Genomic DNA, 17,401 nt, shown 5'->3' on the forward strand with positions numbered 1-17,401 from the left:
TACTTAAACCTCCTTTCCAACCGGCCTCTACCCTCTCTCTGAATGTCCTCCCACCATTTCTGAGAAAGTAAAAGCCAGGTGAGAGCCAGCTCAGGAATTCCCTTGTGTGAGGCTTGTCAGGTCTGTCCTGTACTAGTGCCAAATACCAAAGCCAAATACAATACCAAATACACTGGATTTTCTGATGATGGGGAAAAAAACGAGCAGCCAGTGTCAGCTGCCAGCATTACATCTATGCTGAACAGCAGGGATGAAGATGGTGGCTGAAAATGAGTCACTAGGATCCCGAGGTGACTCTCCGTCATTAATTTAAATGCTAGTTAATTACTTGTGTCACATCAGTAGGTTAGGGTTGCATGCCAGGAGAGCCTTTCCCCTATGTGCTGTTATGCTTCTCAAAGCACAGATGATGAGGGGAAGCTGACTTGGGCCTCTACTCAAAAGACTTGTCTCTCACTCTTGGCCTAGGGACAGCTACTGTGGCAAAACCAAAATCCTGACAGGAATACAGTCACTGTATGTAAACACGAGTCTGCAGCTTTAGTTGCCCAGCAGGGGACACCTGCTATTTCTTACTTAAAACTTTTCTCAAGAAAATGGAACACACCTGACAACTGAAACACCTCAGAGTAATCAAAGGGAGTGTCAAGAGCATCCTTACTAGCTGCCTTGGAGATATTTATATGCACTAATAAGAGCCCATCTCAGTCACCTCTAAACAGGCCCAGCTCTAAACCTGTGTGCTTTCTTGAGACCCTTTGTGCTCTAATGACACCCTCCAATAATGTGGTTTTTTCCTATTATATAGTACACCCACCTGAGTGGGTGCCCAAAATCCATGTTGCAGGAGGATGGAGAATAAGATTCAGAGGCTGCTGCCCACTTTTTGGTACATAACAGAGGGCATGGAGGGAAGTAGGGGAGCTGCCAGCCAGTAGTGTGCTCTGATGGCAGAACTGGAGCAGTGCTGGTGCTGGCCATGGGGAGCCTGATGACTGTGGAGCCAACCAAGAGTTGTTGTTGCCAACAAACCAAGGAAAAGCAAGATGTGACTGGAAAATGGGCCATGCAGAGGCAAGGCACCACTTTTCTGAGACAAAAATCCTTGTTCTAGGACACAACAAATAAAAGGCAGCATCAGCACAGAAGTGTGTATGAAGTGATGACCAAAGGTTGATTTATAGGGGGGATGAGACCATGGAAGATCCTCAAACTCCCCAGGACCCTGGGCATCTCATCATCTGGACTGACTGACTGACTGACTGACTGACTCCCTCCCTCCCTCCCGTCCTTCCTTCCTTCCTCCCACCACTTTTATCTCTTTTTAATTTGCACTTTTATCTCTTTTTCTTCCCTACCCCTTTTATCCAAACCCCATCTCCATTCACTCATAGCAGTAGCTCAGGGACTAACACACCAATTTCCACGGTGAGCCTGTAACTAACTAACAAAGCTTTGTGATATTATTATTACTATTAATATTGCTGTCATTGCTATTACATTATTATTGTTGTTGTTGTTGCTGTTCGCATTTTACTGTCTCTTGCGGAGCTCGGCCGCGCCCTGGGCCCCTGGGAGCGCTTCCCGAGCCGCCGTCGCTCCCTTCCCCCGGCGCTGTCACGTCACGGCCGGCGCCGCCCCGCCCGCGCCTTCCGGCGGCGCTCCCGCAGGTGGGTGCGGGGCCGGGCGGACCCCGCACGGGGCTTCGGCTCCTCGGCATTCGGTTCCTCGGGATTTGGTTCCTTGGGATGCTGCTCCCCCGGGATTTGGCTCTTCGGGATGCAGGCGCCGCCCCCGGGATGCGGCTCCGCGGCCCCTGAGGAGCGCGGTGCCCCGGCTTCTGCGGAGGGTCCGGTCACAGGTCTGCAAGTACCGCATCGCCGGCCGGGCTGGCTCCTTGCGGGGAGTAATGAGGAGGCCTCTGGATACACTGTACCCTGCTGGGCGCGGCAGCGCGGTTTGGGTGGTTTAGCTCAGAAGTTTCCAAATAGAAATGTTCAAAAGTCTTATTATGCTATTTTTATTGTAATTTTTATATATACATATATATATATTTACACACAGAAATATGTATCTTACACGTATATATTATTAATTCTATATATACACAAATGTGCCTCTTACACGTATATATTATGTATATATAATCCATATTATCTATTTTATATATTTATATGCATACCTGTAGTTATATATCTATATGTGTATGTATATGTATGCATATGTGTATATATGTAATATATAATGTGTACATGTAAGTGTATATACATGTATATATATAAAATGTAGATATGATATGTATATATAATCTATTAATATACTTGTATATATGTCTGTATGTATGAGTAGATATATGTATTGGTGTGTATATGTGTATACTTAACAAGTATATCCATAAATACAAGCTGTATTGTAATATTATTGATATATCAGCTATTGTGACAATGTTGTAGGATGTGTAGCATCTAGGATTTTAATATTATTTCATTAGATACGTGGTTATATATAAAATATTATATGTGGTGTTCTATAATATATATGGCGTATAAGTTATAGTCTATTATTCCATTATTACTATTATCTTTTAAACTCCCTTACATCATGGTAGCAGTCTGTTGTTCTGTGCAAGTTCTGTATAGTATTTAGAACAGGCCATTACAACAAGCTGTTGGATGTTATTTAAATTATCTGAAATGTGGCATGTGACCCTGTATTCTAGGATGCACACTCCTGGAGGGGTAACTGAAAAAAAATTGGTTTTCATTGGGTTGAAGGGATACTCCCATCCTTTCTGGGATGGAATACAGTGTATTTATGGAAATTTCCCCAGGTTACTGTGCTTTGGAGGAGAACATGCATGGAAACATGCACTAATTGATGCATAACATCACCCCACAGCTGTAATTGCTGGTAGGATCTCTGAATTTTGAGTTGTTGCAAGAACCTGATTCTCCCTGAAAGAATTCTAGAGTTATGTGCATGTGCAAAAAGATTTTCTTGTATTTTACAGGCCTCCTCTGAACGTCTGGTGGAGTAAAAGCTGTGAGGGGATCTCCACAGCTGCAAGATTTGTTGTCCCCACTCACTTGGGCTCTTTGGTCTGTGGCAGTGGCACCTATTTTCCTGTTCAGCATTTTCTTGGTAGGTAGTCAAACGCAGACTGCCAGAAGATTTAGTTTCCTTGGTGCCCATAGCTGTTTTTGAATGAGGGACAAGTATACCTGTCTCAACAGGAGACAGGTCTTGTCTCTCAAATACCTGTCTCAACTGGAGGACAGGTATTTTAAATGCCATTAACATGAATTTTGATATTTGTACCTACTTGCTCCCCCCATTCTCTTTCAGCTGTTACTCAAAAGGTAAATACTTCAAGAAGAAAAATCCATGCTTGTCTTTCACTGATTGATGCTGAAATTAGGTTTATACAGATAGTTATCTCATCTGAATAATGGATGATTTTAGTGTCAGAACTTACTTTTCTTGCAGATGAGGATTTATTGGGTGATGGAAATTCTGTTAATAGGAATTGAGTCCAACTTGGCTTTGCAAAATATAGCGTGGGCCAAGTCCAGATAATTTGTTAAATCTCTAGCATTGTGCTGTAGGGGAAGGTAAATTCTCAAGTTTGCAAGCATCCTTCTTTGCATTTATGTATTGATTTTTTTCCCTCAAGCAAATCTTTATAATTGAGGGTAGTCTAGAGAGAGATCCAGGATAATTATATGGAAAGTTCTGTGCATTTTAGTGTCTTTGGTGTTATTTTACTTAGGTGAATAAATAGACAGGACTCTTTTCTTTCAGTTATTTATAAAAACATCCAGCCAGTCTCATGCTAGCCCTGGAAACAGCAGATTCTTTCTTCAGTAGCAGTATTAGTCAGGGAAGATTTGCTGCTGGATGCTGAGGATAGAATTGCAGTTATGTACTTACGTAAAATTGGTAAGGAAGTTAAGGCACTGCTGGCTGATTTCTTTTTGTGGGGTCTCAAAGCTTAGGTACTGGTACTGTTTTATTCATTCCCCTTCAGCCAGTGTTTTCATAGGAGTTGTCCTCAGGACAACAGAGAAGGGAGGGATCCAAAAGGGGCTATATAGGACTGAACTGGAGCTATTTTATGCTCGTATGTGTGTGGAAGGGAGAGTGTGACCTATGGAAATCTGGGCTTTATTCGTTGTGTTATCCGCAAAACAATTTGAGAGCATCTTCCTCATTTAGAAAACTGGCTAGGCTGGCAACAAAAGCATTCTTAAAAATCTTGTCAGAAAGCAGACCCTTCCCCCTCCCGCCCTTTTTTTATCTTGCATGTGAACAGGCCAACATGCTGTAAATACTTCATGCCAAAACTGCATCCATTCTGGACTTCTGTTTATCTTCTATAAAAATTTTCCACGTCTGACTGCAGCTCTTCCTGTCATCCAGATCTGCATTTTTCCAGAAGATTCCAAGCTTGTTCTTACATTTAACATGCAAAATCCCAGGCACTTCTATTTCCACCTGGCAAAATGAAACAAATGGAGTAGCTGCCAAGGACTATGACCTTTGGCAGTGTGTGCTGTGCCAGTCACTGCTCAGTGACAAGAATTTTACTGCTCTGTCCCTTGCAGCTGACTCTTACTAACAACTGCTGTTTATTGATTGGGCAGGAAGATTGGTGGAGCAGTGCCCTGCCACTCATTTGATTTTCCTTGTGATTGTGGCTTAGAAATACAGCATTAAAATTTAGAATCGACTGGAGTGTTCGTCCTTAGTGGTTATTGTGGATAAACTGTCCTCTTAAAAAAAACCTCTGAGATAGTAGTCCTGAGAAGTCCAGTGAAGCAAAAGAGCCCTGAGCTCTTTTTTACTGAACATGTTGCAATGAGCAACATTTTTACTGAGCAGTTGCAGTGAGATACTGCTCATTCTTCAGCTGTTAAAAATTGTGACATGACATTGTGTATTTATCTTTAGATAATAGAGCTTCAGGTAAGTCAGGCCTGAATCTGAGCAGAATCAGTTTGGCATTGGGTAAAAGGGATTTGATTTCATTTTCCCAGTGTAAATTCTGGGATCGGGTGTCATGTCTGCTGATAATCACCATGCAGACTCCCTTTGGCTTTTGAGATTTTTTTTGACCCTCAGTCCTAAAGTGCCTTGTAAAGGTCACATTAGGACAAAAGTCTGATGAAAGCAGTGTTGTTGTTAATGACACTATGAACAGGTGACTTCAAGATTCCAGCATGGGACCCTTCAATAACACTTAACTTATTCAAACACTCTCAAAAGGATCACAAACCCATCAATCAATTTGCTTTTGCAGGAACGACTTGGGGCAGTGTGAGTGCTTTTAACATTACCAAGTTAAATCATCTTGGCTGCAGCTTTTTACTGACTTCAGAACACGTTATATTAATATTCTGACTAGGTGCAGATTAGTTTTTTGATGGAATAATTCGGGTAAGTAGACTATGTCAAACACTGCAGCAAGCTTACAGAAGTTCAAAGCATGGCACTTTGCATTTTTAAATATGTAATTCCAGCTGGCATCTGTGGAGCTGGAACAGCATAATGCATTTATGTCAGCGTTCGTGTTAGGGAATTTAAAAGAGGCATTTCAACAAAAAAATGTAGGTGTTTTGTTGTTCTTTTTTCTTTTTTTAACACAACTGCTGGTTTTGAGCTTCACAATGTTTCTGGCCTGCCACATAGTAAACCATCTCCATGATGAGTGTGTTGATACCATGAGCATAAAACCCCTGGGATGAATGTTTTGATTATATGTGATTTAGAGCCGCCACAGAAGCGTAGCATTTATCTTGACATTAAATTTCATGAGCTATAACTTGGCACAGAACAACTCAGAGTTTTATTTCTGCCTAAAACAGGATGATGGTGCTCTGTTTTCTGAGCAGAGCCCTGCCACGAATGAGGCATTCACCCAGCCCACTGGGGAGACAACTCTGTTCAGCCAGCACGAATAAGCCAGTGTTGACTTTATTCAGCAAGGTAAGAGCTGTTTACACAATGAATCTGGGAAAGACTGTGTTTATCAGCCCTGATACACAGGAATCACAGATTCAAAAGCCAAGGAAATGGTTTGTCCTTGCCATTTTTTCCCCCCTTCAAAGTAGTATTGAGCGTTTTACTTAGTGGGTTTCTGCACACCAGGCTTTGCAGCACAATCCTGCTCCCATTGTAGCAAGCAAGAATTAGCAATCAGCAAATATTTCAGGACAGTTTTGCCTCAGTGACTCTATGGTTCATTTACTAGTTGAAGATTTGGCCCAGCTGCCAGTGTTTCACCCTGAAAATGGAGAACAGAGATGAATTGTTATACACAATCTGCCAACCACAAGCATCAACAGTCAAAACAGGCTCTTCAAAGTTCCCATTTTTGATTTCAGTACCACCTGTGAGACTGTAAAATGTATCCAAATAGTGTTGGGAGGACATGAGGGAAAAGTAGATTTTGTTTTACCTCTTTTTGCTTTATTGGGAACAGATAAAACATGTGTAGGATTCCTAGGAAAATTTAGAAAACAGATGGGATGAGCGGGAAGGGTGTTTTGTGGACTGTCACATTCCATGAGTTGTTTTTGATTATTACTTGCATAGTTCTGCAGTTTTATAAAGGATGGCACATTGTGGGTTATGGTGCATTTTTGTGGTCATTGTAGCCTTCAGGACAATGACTACAAATGCAAAGCACTGAGAGTACTGACATTAGTGTGGTGGTTTTAAACATGATTAAAATAATTTCCTCCTCTTGTACAAAGTTTGTTCATTCCATCAGTAACCATACAGGAGTATGAGAGTTTTTAAACTGTGTGACAAATGAATAGGTTACAAATAATAGGTCAGCATCCATTTAATAATCAGAACTATAAAGTTGCACCTTTCGCTCCCCCTGCCCAGTTCATCCTCGACTGCTTCATAATTCAAATAGGGTAAGGTAGACTCTTACCTTTGGGTTAATAATTGGAAAAAAAAAGCTCTTTGTGTCTTAAAATTCCTAACTAGTAAGACACTGTGTGAAATCAAGTTTTCTACCAGCTCTCTCAAATGGCCTTTTGTTGAAGGTGTTTTCAACTCTAAATGTTTATTGTTAACTTTAAATGTTCAGTGGCATTTGCAAAAAAAAGCAGACCATAAAAATTTAATCTACACTGTTAGCTTATCCTAATTGACCCTTTGTTTACCTCCTTCTTATTTTTAATAAGGTGAAAAGAGGAGGAAAAAGCAGAAGGGAGTTACGACTTCAGGGTCAAACTGATACAAACTACCAAATGGGTTTCTCCTTGCAGTCCCCTTTTCTAAACACCCCAGCACTTGTGCAACAATTGCTTATATAAATCTACTTTAAAATTTTTTTCACTGTTTGTTAAAATAATTACCTTTTGATTTTAAACCAGTACCACCTAGTGCCTAAGTTTTCCATTAGAGTAAAACCATATTTTTTTCCTAGAAGTTAGCCTCCTTCACCAGGTGCATTTATGTGCCTGGTATGTTAGGAAGCTCTCCACAGGCCTAGAGGAACCAAGTGTGTTCTGTTTTAACTGGAAGGAGCCTGTCATGTTACAAAACTGATGTGCAGGATTCTGGGTCATTCCTTTCAGTCACCACTATCTGTTAAAGGACGCCCTCCAAAGGCAGCCAGGACTATGAAGAACACAGCACTTTAGTATCCTGCATAGGTTTTCAGAGCACAAGGACTTGTCCATGTGGGAAAGGCAATTTAGATTAAATCTAAGTAAAAGTAGAGTGTTTAATCCAAAGTAATTCACATGCAGGAAATAAAAAGTAGCTGTTTCACATTTAAACAAGCCCTGGGAAGACTTTTCAGTGGGAGAAAGAGAAGAAGGTCTTTTCCAGCTCTGGAAGGTGTTTTGGGGTAGAGGGACAATGATCATGTTCACTCCATATACTTTGCCATGTGAACTATAGGCCAAATTCTGCTGTTGGAAACATTGGAGCAGCATGCCTTCAGATGAGTTACTTCTTCAGTTACAGTCTGAGTAGTCAGCAGAATTCAAGATGTTCAGCTGTAGTGGAAGATAGGAGAGTTTTCAAAAATGTGAGGGTTTTTTTGACCCCATCACAGGTCAAAACACTGCAGCTGTTTGCCAGTTCTCCCCGCTGGAGGTTTCTCTCCTTCCAGCTCTGCAGTGTGGATGATCCTGCTGCATTTCTTCCAGGCAAAGCCACCCAGGTTATCTTAAATTGCCTTCTTTTCCCATTTGAACTGAGCCATATGTGTTAATCTGAGACAGGCTGGAAGTTACTTGTGTGGCTTTCTCATTCCTCTTTTATCAGAAATGGTACCTGCAGCTGTCTTCATTTGGTGATGACACTGCTTTGAATATCCCTTGCTATTGAATATCCACTGCAGAGACCAAAACAAAGGGTTTCTGCAGGACCTTGAAGATCATTCCTTTGGATCAGCTTTTAGAAGGCTGTTAATTTCCTCCGTGAGAAATGGAATAGCAAATGTAAAACAATTAAATTCAGTGGCTGGATAGTTTGTTGGGTTTTTTTCATCCATACTGCACTGGTAACTAAAGTTTTACAACACCCTACAATAGGGTGCTTGGTGCAGGGAAGGAATCTGCATTTACAGTAATGAATACTCCTGTCTCTGTGTGTTATTTTACTGTTATTTTATAACTTTTGTGTTTTACTGCATGCTTTAAGCTACTCTTAATTTTTTCATTTAGAAACCATGCCCTCTGTGTGATGAAGCAAAAGAAGTTCTTGAGCCATACAGGAGAAGGGTAATGTATGGAAATATTGTATATGTTTTCTATATGGAAAGAATAGTTAATCAGGATTCTTTCTTTGTAAAAAGAAAATTGCTTGGATTTATTTGCATCTGTTATTCTTTCACGGATGACCTCTTCAAGACAATTTGAGCTCTGATTTACATAAAACTCATTACCCGAAAGTATTTTGTGACAATGCTACTCAAATAAGTATTGGCAAACCAAACCAATGTATAGTTCTTGAAAATACTCCTTTTGTAAATACTGTTGCCTTGTCTGAAGGGGAAGTTTGCAACTTTTATGAGTCAGGTAATGTTATAATTTAGGAAGGATGTGACTAAGTGGGGTTTTGAATATATGATCTATGTGTGACTGCAGTTTTGCCCTTCTTCAACCAGTTTCAGATCTATTGAAGAGTGAAACTTTTAATGGAATCATTAAGAGCTGTTGCATTATGCTGCCTGTTTTGTCCCCAGCTGTGTGTTTGTTGAGGTTGCTGCCCACAGGAGAGTGGTTCTGCACAGTGGAACAAGAATATTCTGGGCTGGGGAGAGAGTCCCTTGTGGAGAGGCAGCCAAGGGTTGTGGTTACATATATTTTGTACTCGAAAAACCAAATCCTTATTTACAACACAAGGAATAAACCCACAAGCTTCAAGTAAACAGCCTTGCATTTCTGAGGAAGACACACTGATCAGAAGACAAGCAGGTATTGTTTTTCAGTGTCCAGTAGCAGCTGACATATTTCTTTTCTGCCACAGTTTATTTTGCAGGAGGTGGATATTACCCTTCCAGAGAACTCAGCATGGTATGATAAATACAAATATGACATACCTGTTTTTCATTTAAATGGGAAGTTCTTAATGAAGCATCGAGTCAATATTCAAAAGTTTGAGGACCGACTTAGGAAGCTGGAGTTGCAAAGTGAGGGAAACCAGTGAAGAAAATGCAGCTGCTCTGATGCAGGTCTCAAAGGTGAAAAGAACTGCGTGAAAAAAACATATTCATTTTCTTGCCTTAAATTTCTTAGGACATATGAGTCTGAAAAACTTGAGTGACCTGTGTTCTATTTTGTATTAATCACCCAGCCCAGCTGCACCAGGAGCCACCTTTTCTGTGCCTCTCGTTTGCTGCTCTTGTGGGCTGGTTTTTCACTGACAGAATAAAAGCTGCTCCATAACAGTAGATAAAGTGAACACTGTTTGTATGGGGTTGGCATGGCCAGGTTTGGGTAGTGGGGGGTGGTGCAGGGGTGCTTTCTTTAAGAACGTGCTGGAAGCTTCCCCTGTGTCCAGCTGAGCCAGTGCCAGCCAGCTCCAGGATGGACCCTCTGCCCACATCAAAGACCATCAGGGATGATGAGGAAAAAGAAGAGAATGTTTAATAAAATCACCACAAACCCCCTTCTCCATCTCACTGAGCCACTGAAGGGAAAGAGGAAGAGAAAATTGAGAGTGAAGTTAAGCCTGGGAAGAAGGGGAGTTGTTAAGATTTAGTTTCATTTGTCCTTTAGTTTCCTTTGTCTTTATCCTACTGTGATTTGATTGGTAATAAACTAATTTCCCTAAGCCAAGTCTCTTCTGCCTGTGGCAGTGATCAGTGACTGATCTCTGTGTTCTCATCTCAACCCATGAGCATTTTATTGTATTCTCTCTCCCCTGCCCAGCTGGTGAAGGCAGTTATGTGGGTGTGGCATCCAGCCAGGATCAGCGTTTAAAAGGTGATTAGCATGTGTAGACTGTAGATGTGTGGAGGAATTCCTTGAAGATGTCTAGGAGCCTATCCTAAATGAGAGTTTTAAATGGAAAAGAGGGCATTTACTGTTAAGTTAAAAGGACACTATTAAAAGCCACACACTCTCACTGGAATTGTATTTATAGACTGATCATCACAATTTGATACATTTATTGCTAACACCTAACACTAACAAACACTAATGTGTTTGTTTTTCACATTTCAGTTCTGTCTGCCGCTCAGCTGCAAATCCATTTATTAAGTGGCAGGAATGCCATTTTATGAAGGATTGTTGCAGTTACATTAGAGCCCCATAGGCAATGTAGGCCTGTGAAAGAGACAGAAGGCCCAAGTTAAACATGTTTTCAGGAAGAAGCGAATGACAGATTCAAGAAAAGTCAACCGTTTTATGTTAAATAGTCTGTAATAGACTGGAGAAAGTTGCTGGTATTTTTTGATGTGCTTAGTAGATTCTTTAACACAGAAACTAATCTCTACCTGCTGCATTTCTGTTCTTATCGTGGTGATACATGGATGCTGACAATTGGTCTAAATTTAGGCTTCAGGCTCTGTCAGGGTCTGTGTGAAAGACAGGCAAGCAACTTTCTCATTCTGGCCTGGGAAAATCTTAAGGAGGAAACCAAAACAATCCTTGGAAGTGAAAAACCATCAGCAGGTGGTATTTTTCCAACATGTTTACTGAAAAAGATATTTACAAAAAGGGTGTAGACTCTAGAGACCAATCATGTTCGTTGTACCGAAGTACTCTATATAAGAGAATTTAGAAGAATAAAGATTGCGCTCATTTTCATCATCATATCGAGAGTCATGTTGTTATTTCTATGCCGTCCAAAAATCATAGCAACAGTGATACACAGTCTTCTTACTAGGAATGTAAGCAGGTTCACTTGACAGATGAGTCTTCACAGAGGGAAGAATCCAGATGCAGTGCCTGGCTGGAACAGCAAACTGAAATATAGCAGGATTCATGACAGACCCAAAGTTTTGGAGTATGGTTTAATAAGAAGTCTTCTGATCTGCTGTAATGAAAATGGCTGTTCCTTCATGGCCTCATCCTGCAGTGTCTTCAGCATTTGACTGATAATATGCAATCCAGTTTTCATGTATTCCACAAGATGAAAAATTTCTGAGGAGTGGAGAGTAAGAAATGAAAATTTTCTTCCAGCTTAGCAGCTTTAGTCCACTCAGGTATCCAAGATTTTCCAGGGGGGAGACCTGTGCCATTTTTATAGCAGAGAACTTGAGTCAATTTCAGCCAGATCATGCATCCACAGTGTTTTTCAGCACCATTAGCAGTAGAACAGGGCTTTAGAGACAAAAACTTCTGTATTTTCTGCAGTTCATAATGCTACAGTCAAATTTCTAACTGTTCTACGGGTTACAGTTCAATAAAAGATCTGAATTACCTCTGTATCAGCAAGTGCCACTTAATTTTCTTGTCTGATTTGAGATGGTTTCAGAGGGCCCAGGTTTTTCCCTTACTGAGGTTTTGTGATAAGAGAACTGCATAGAACAGTTGTCAACCATAGCTCAAGTGCTCTTCTAAATTGTAACAGTATTATCTCAAAGACAGGGACAACCGAGTGTCACGGTGCTGTGTTTCGAGACCTCAGCCTCTCCACGCACGGCCAGCCCGGGCACCGCGACACGGGACGAGGATCAGCTCGTACGCCGAGCGACGATACTGATTCCTGTGGGTTCTTGTTAAGAGATCTTTGGCAGCGGTCTTAAAGTGACGAAGCAGAGGCAGGATGGAAGGCAGCGAGGTAGCGATGTTTATTGTGCGGCAAGCACGATATACCCACCTGCGCCTGTTCTCGCAACTGCCCCAAGGGTGGTTCTGCGTACACTTTTATACAGATGGTGTCAGGGAGGGGTAAAGGTGAAACAACCAATAGAGGAATTCTAGGGACCGTTACACAGGTGCGATGTTCAATTTTTGCCAACCAGGGGACAGGGAGAAATACAAAACTCGCGGGCTTTCTGACGGACAGAAAACTGACAGTTACGTCACTTGCCTCAGGGGTACACGTGGATGAAGAGGGAACAAAGGAACATATAACAATAAACTAAATTTCACACACCGCCACAACCGAGGTCATGTGGACTCACCCCATTTCCCAAAATACATAACTGACAGAGACTGGCAGAGCTCTCAGAGAGCATTTTGCCTTTGTTTTATTTTAGTAAGGTCTTTTTTGGGAAGGGGAAAAAAAAAGGAAGCTAAACCCAAAATTCTTAATCATTTTAGAGCTGATGAATCCCTCGTTCCTTTTTCTGTCAGACTGTGGAGATTTTCTTCTAGCCAGTGGCAGGTACTTTTTCCCCGTTTATTTTGTAAAGTGAACGATAACAGGATTTCCATAATATCTTTTGTCCATTGTGTAGCTTTTATGAGTGAGATGGAGTTTTTGCATTAGGGCTGTGCTGCCCAAAAACCTTCTGGTGGCTTTACTGTTCTGCACTTTTAAGAGGGTGGAAACCCTCTTTTCATCAGTTCGGACACAGGGATAGGAGGTGGAAATGTGTCAATATGGAGTGTTGGTGGCACAGCCTCACCTTCATTTTCCAAAAGCAAGAAAGAATGCATCATATATAAATTAGAGTTTTGGTGGGGGTTTTTTGCTTGTTTGGTTGGTTGGTTGGTTGGTTTTGGTTGGTTTTTTTCTTTTTTTGGGGGTTGTTGTTTGTTGTTTTTCGGTTTTTGTATGTTTTGTTTTGTTTTGGTTGGTTGGTTTTTTGTTTTTGTTTTTTTGAATGTAAGAAATGCAGCAGTCTCCCAGCACATGCATCTCTCTAATCAAATGTGTTAAATTATGACACAGATATTAAAAGGAGAAGGTATATGCCCCTGCTGAATATATATTTATGGAGCAATATGCAACTTTGTAAAAACTGACAATTTACTCTTTTGACTTTGAGTTTTGGCAGGAGTGCAAAACCTCATAATATGCTGTCTTTGTAGTAAAAGGAGCTTGAAGACAAGATGGATTTATTTCCTATTTCTGGCCAATTAAAAAGCACATAGACGATGTCCCATTTTCTTCCAGTAATTATAAACAAATACCCACTGGGCTTACTTTCTTACATGTTCTGCTTCTCTGACTCTCTCTTTGTGTCTTTAAATTGTACATAAGTCATAGAAGAAAATGTCTTATTTCTTTTAGGCATAGCCCTCCAGGCACAGTGTCATCCTGTCCACACTGGCCTGAGATACATAATCTCAGATTCAGCTGTAATCACATGGCCATCTGGATTAACCACACGTGGAAGTAAACACAGTGCCATGTGCAAGCATTTACAAATTATTATTATTATTATTATTATTATTATTTCAGTGGCAATATCATTTTACACGCAGTTTTGCTTTATCGTCTACCAATAACATCTCTCTTCCATCATGCCCTGTTGGCAAGAAGGCTCCATCCCATTCTTGTGACTTTATCTTGGTAGACCCAAACCTGAGTTTTTGAAATTCATGACTGGAGCTGTGAGAACAGAACAGTTTCCAGTTAGAGAACTCCGACTGAATAATGGCTTGAGCTGCTCTAGCAGAAAAATCGTGGTGAGAACAACAAAACCATTCTCTGTCCTCTATCCTCACCTCTTGTAGCATTTCAGCTCAAATTCTGTTCCCTGGTTGGGATCTTCCAGAGATAAATTACATATAACCAAGCTATCCAAAGGGTAAAATGGGTTTCTGAAGGAGACAAACACTCTCATCTGTCTGTCTTGTCCATGGAATGAACTGCAGGGACTGAGGTCGCTCCAGCTCTTCCTCATTTTCCCTCAGTGCTGCCTTCTGGGGCACATACAGTTGATTACGAGGATAAAAACTGAATGCCTCCCAGCCACACACAAATCTCACTGAAATGAGACACAACTGCATCCACTCACTTCTCCTGGGGAGAAGGCAAAAGAACAATGGTGTGATGTGAATTACTGGAGTGCACCTAGACATGAGGGTGTGCAAAATTCAGAGTCTTAATACAGGCCAGGTAGTTTTAGCGTGCCCCCTAAAGAAATTACTTGGACCATGTAATCTTGTGTCAGTCCAATCCTTTCCCTTCCTTTCTGCCCTTCCTGAATCCTTCCCAGGAATATTTAACTGAGGGAGCAGTTCAACAAGGGGATAAAGCTGAGTTTTTTTCTTGAAGGTTTTGGTGGGTTTGGGGTTTTGTTTGTTTGTTTGTTTGTTTTGTTTTGTTTTGATTTGATTTGGGTTGGGTTTTTTCCTTAATATGATATTCCCTGAACATTCTCTGTAGATCTGCTCCCAGAAAGGTGGCACGTATCTCTCCATTCAGTGGAGAAGAGCACGGTGAATCAAACCACCAAACCACATTGATACAAACAGGTTTGATTTATACACTAGACACTAATTCAAGCTTCTTCTCCAGGAGACGACACATCCATTGCAACAAGATCTCCAAGGTGCCTGGAGTTGAAGCTGCAGATCTGTTTGCAAGGCTGGGATCCAGGCAACTTTGGTGATGTTCCCAGTGCATTGAACACCTACATTTCTGCCTAATTTACCTTTACCTGCCACCTGCTAAGGTGTGCTGAATGACTTGGACAACCTGTGGTGGGCTCTCCCTTTTTATTTTAATGTAGGGGTAGCACCTCTGTGCTGTTTCCATTTCCACCTGGAAGTGCAGCTGTGTCGCTGGGGGTGAACATGCAGATGTAAATATAAGTGCGTGTTTTTTTGCTTTACTGGCAGGAAAGCAAACCAAGAGCAAGTCCTCGCTGCCCCTGTGATTTGCCTTCTAGTGAAATTCCAGTACATCTTGCTGCTTTAGTGGACAGTTGTATTCGGGGAACACAGCAATTTCAAGAAATACCATCTCAGCCCTGCAATAGCTCTTTATTTCCCAACAAAGCAAGTGTGACAGAGGCAGTGAAATGGACAACCGTGGTTAGGCAAGGAAAAATATTAGCCTTCAGGTTTATCCATCGCTATCTTTGGAACTTGGAGCTGTCGTTTTTGATGCAGCTTCAACTGAGTCTCAGCAGCTCGGACCTTTCATTGACATCAGCACCGAAGCAGCTCCGGAGGTGCAGCAGGCTCCGGGAAAGCTTCATCCCTTCGTGCTGTAGGGACATGGCTGTTTTGGGGGCTTTTAACTACCGTGCGACAAGAAAACGATGAATTCCTTGATTCCTCGCACCGTTCCATGCCGGCAGGGAGCTGTCACTACGCGGCCGCTCCTTTGTGTCGCTGCTTCCCCGGGTACCGCCGGAGGAGGAGGAGGAGGAAGAGGAGGAGGAGGAGAAGGAGGGGTTGATGGCAGCGAGGTCCTGTGGCGACAGCCGAGCCGCAGGCACGGTTCCTGTGTCGCTCGGGGTCTGGCGGCGCTGCCCGTGGCTCTCCCCTTGGTTTGGCCACTCCGTCCGCGTTTTCGGAAGGACAGCAGAGGGTCCGGGCGGAGAAAGTAAGTGTGACTGGACACATGGGAATGAAAATGCATGGCTCTGGCGGGGCGGGGGTGGTAGTTGCGTTTTCTGTACGGGAGTAAATTGCTGCTTCTTTCATCTTATTATTCTTTTGCCTAATATTATTGCCATCATCATCATCGTTTTCTGTAGTTCAACTGAGGTTTGGGGTTAACTCTTTCATTAGAGTAAACAAAGCAAAACCGTACAAAGGGTAATATTGTCCAGCGTGAAGCGATCTGGCTGGAGACTCTGCTTTCAGGCAGAATTACCCTTCGGGACTTTGGAGCTGGGGAGGAAAGAAACAGTTTCCTTCCGTTCAGGGGCTTGTAACCTGAATGTAAAACTGTTAACCATTTCTGGGATTCAGTCTAGGAATTCCACATCTTTTTGCCTGTTTATTTTTAAAAAATTCTTTTAATTGGCAGGGATCATAGGGCTCTTTGCAGATATAAGGGGTTATGAAACTACTCAGTAATGCACCTGCACATGTCAGAGGAGTTTAACTTTCAATGCAAAGCGATTGTTTAAACTTAAACTTAACCCTGTGTTGCACCCTCTGGGGCTGCTGGTGGTGCATGCAGGATGTTTACTGAGCAGGGTCTCAGCTTGGCTGTACAGGGCAATCCAGCCGTTCCCAAGTCATCAAAACAGTGAAAGCGGAGCATGTATCTATTAGAGATTACTTGTTTTGGCAAGGATGTTTACAGCCTGTCCAAGGTCCACTGGACAGGAAAACTCTCACTGACGATGACTCATGTCTGTGGGCTTTGGACCAGTGCACGGTGTTGGAAATGCACTTTGCCAAGTGGAACTCTATAGGTAACCCTCCCACAGCCCCCTTGGCTTGTAAAGGGAGTGGGATGAGGTGGACAGTGGTGTCAGACAATTTGTGGATTTGTGGCTTGCTTTAAATACATTTGCTAATTGCATGTGTGCTCCTTGGGGTTTTACATGTCATTGATCTTTAATTAATTGCTAATGACTTAATCTGTTGCTGTTTGCAAGGCTGATGAGGCAAATTGCAGCCTGTTTTTCTGCAGTAATTGTTATTGTGATGGCAATAGGGTGTGCAGTGTCTGCTCTGAAACTTCCAGGTTTTGGGGTTCTTGTGTCTGGGAATTTGAAGGCATCTGACTCACCTGGGAATACATAGATCAGCTGGCTGCCAGATTTTTCTGTCTGAAGAGGCTTTTTCTAATACCTTTTCTGATCTCTTGCTTACCACAGGCCACAGGATTTCACAAATAAATTCTGCATCAAACCTACGACTTCTGTGAGGTCTCCACTTGACCTTATGGACAGCTCCATCCATGGCAGGGCTTCAAGCATGTTTGAGGCACTGCCTGGTAGCTCACAGGCTTGAGTTCTGAAAGGGTAAGTAATAGCTTCCATTTTAAATGGCTGTAATTAGACTGAGAGCTACTTTGATCTATCAAAATATGGTTTTGCAAATAATGCTTATTAAAACAC

At 42.0% G+C, this 17,401-nt stretch overlaps 2 protein-coding genes across 4 annotated transcripts in view; both read left to right on the forward strand.

Annotated features, from left to right (window-relative positions):
- Positions 1 to 1,544: 1,544 nt before the first annotated feature.
- CZH5orf63 (chromosome Z C5orf63 homolog) lies at positions 1,545 to 11,288 on the forward strand. 3 transcript variants are annotated; one of them, XM_063423168.1, is made up of 5 exons: positions 1,545 to 1,670; positions 3,011 to 3,141; positions 5,865 to 5,985; positions 8,694 to 8,750; positions 9,499 to 11,288. In XM_063423168.1, the coding sequence occupies exons 3-5, from the start codon at positions 5,866 to 5,868 to the stop codon at positions 9,676 to 9,678; spliced, it is 357 nt and encodes a 118-aa protein (XP_063279238.1). In that variant the 5' UTR covers positions 1,545 to 1,670; positions 3,011 to 3,141; position 5,865; the 3' UTR covers positions 9,679 to 11,288. The 3 variants fall into 3 exon arrangements, with proteins under 3 accessions (XP_063279238.1, XP_063279237.1, XP_063279239.1); XM_063423167.1 differs by having other exon boundaries at positions 1,614 to 1,861; XM_063423169.1 differs by lacking the exon at positions 1,545 to 1,670 and adding an exon at positions 2,636 to 2,910.
- Positions 11,289 to 15,311: 4,023 nt separating this feature from the next.
- The window catches only part of MARCHF3 (membrane associated ring-CH-type finger 3), a 58,653-nt gene continuing 56,563 nt past the window's right edge, over positions 15,312 to 17,401 (forward strand). The window contains exons 1-2 of the mRNA XM_063423292.1: positions 15,312 to 15,927; positions 17,159 to 17,305. The gene's annotated coding sequence lies outside the window, so the exon portion shown is untranslated. The remainder of the gene's footprint in view (positions 15,928 to 17,158; positions 17,306 to 17,401) is intronic.

Source organism: Prinia subflava, chromosome Z (genome assembly GCF_021018805.1).
Source record: "Prinia subflava isolate CZ2003 ecotype Zambia chromosome Z, Cam_Psub_1.2, whole genome shotgun sequence".
Lineage (NCBI taxonomy): Eukaryota > Metazoa > Chordata > Aves > Passeriformes > Cisticolidae > Prinia > Prinia subflava.

What these genes read in the sequence shown, in the direction of transcription:
- CZH5orf63 (XM_063423168.1), top strand. Translation starts at nt 5,866, where the DNA reads ATGATGGTGCTCTGTTTTCTGAGCAGAGCCCTGCCACGAATGAGGCAT. An exon ending in TGTTGACTTTATTCAGCAAG is followed by an intron (nt 5,986 to 8,693) that starts GTAAGAGCTGTT and finishes TTTTTCATTTAG; the next exon opens with AAACCATGCCCTCTGTGTGA. An exon ending in TTGAGCCATACAGGAGAAGG is followed by an intron (nt 8,751 to 9,498) that starts GTAATGTATGGA and finishes TTTCTGCCACAG; the next exon opens with TTTATTTTGCAGGAGGTGGA.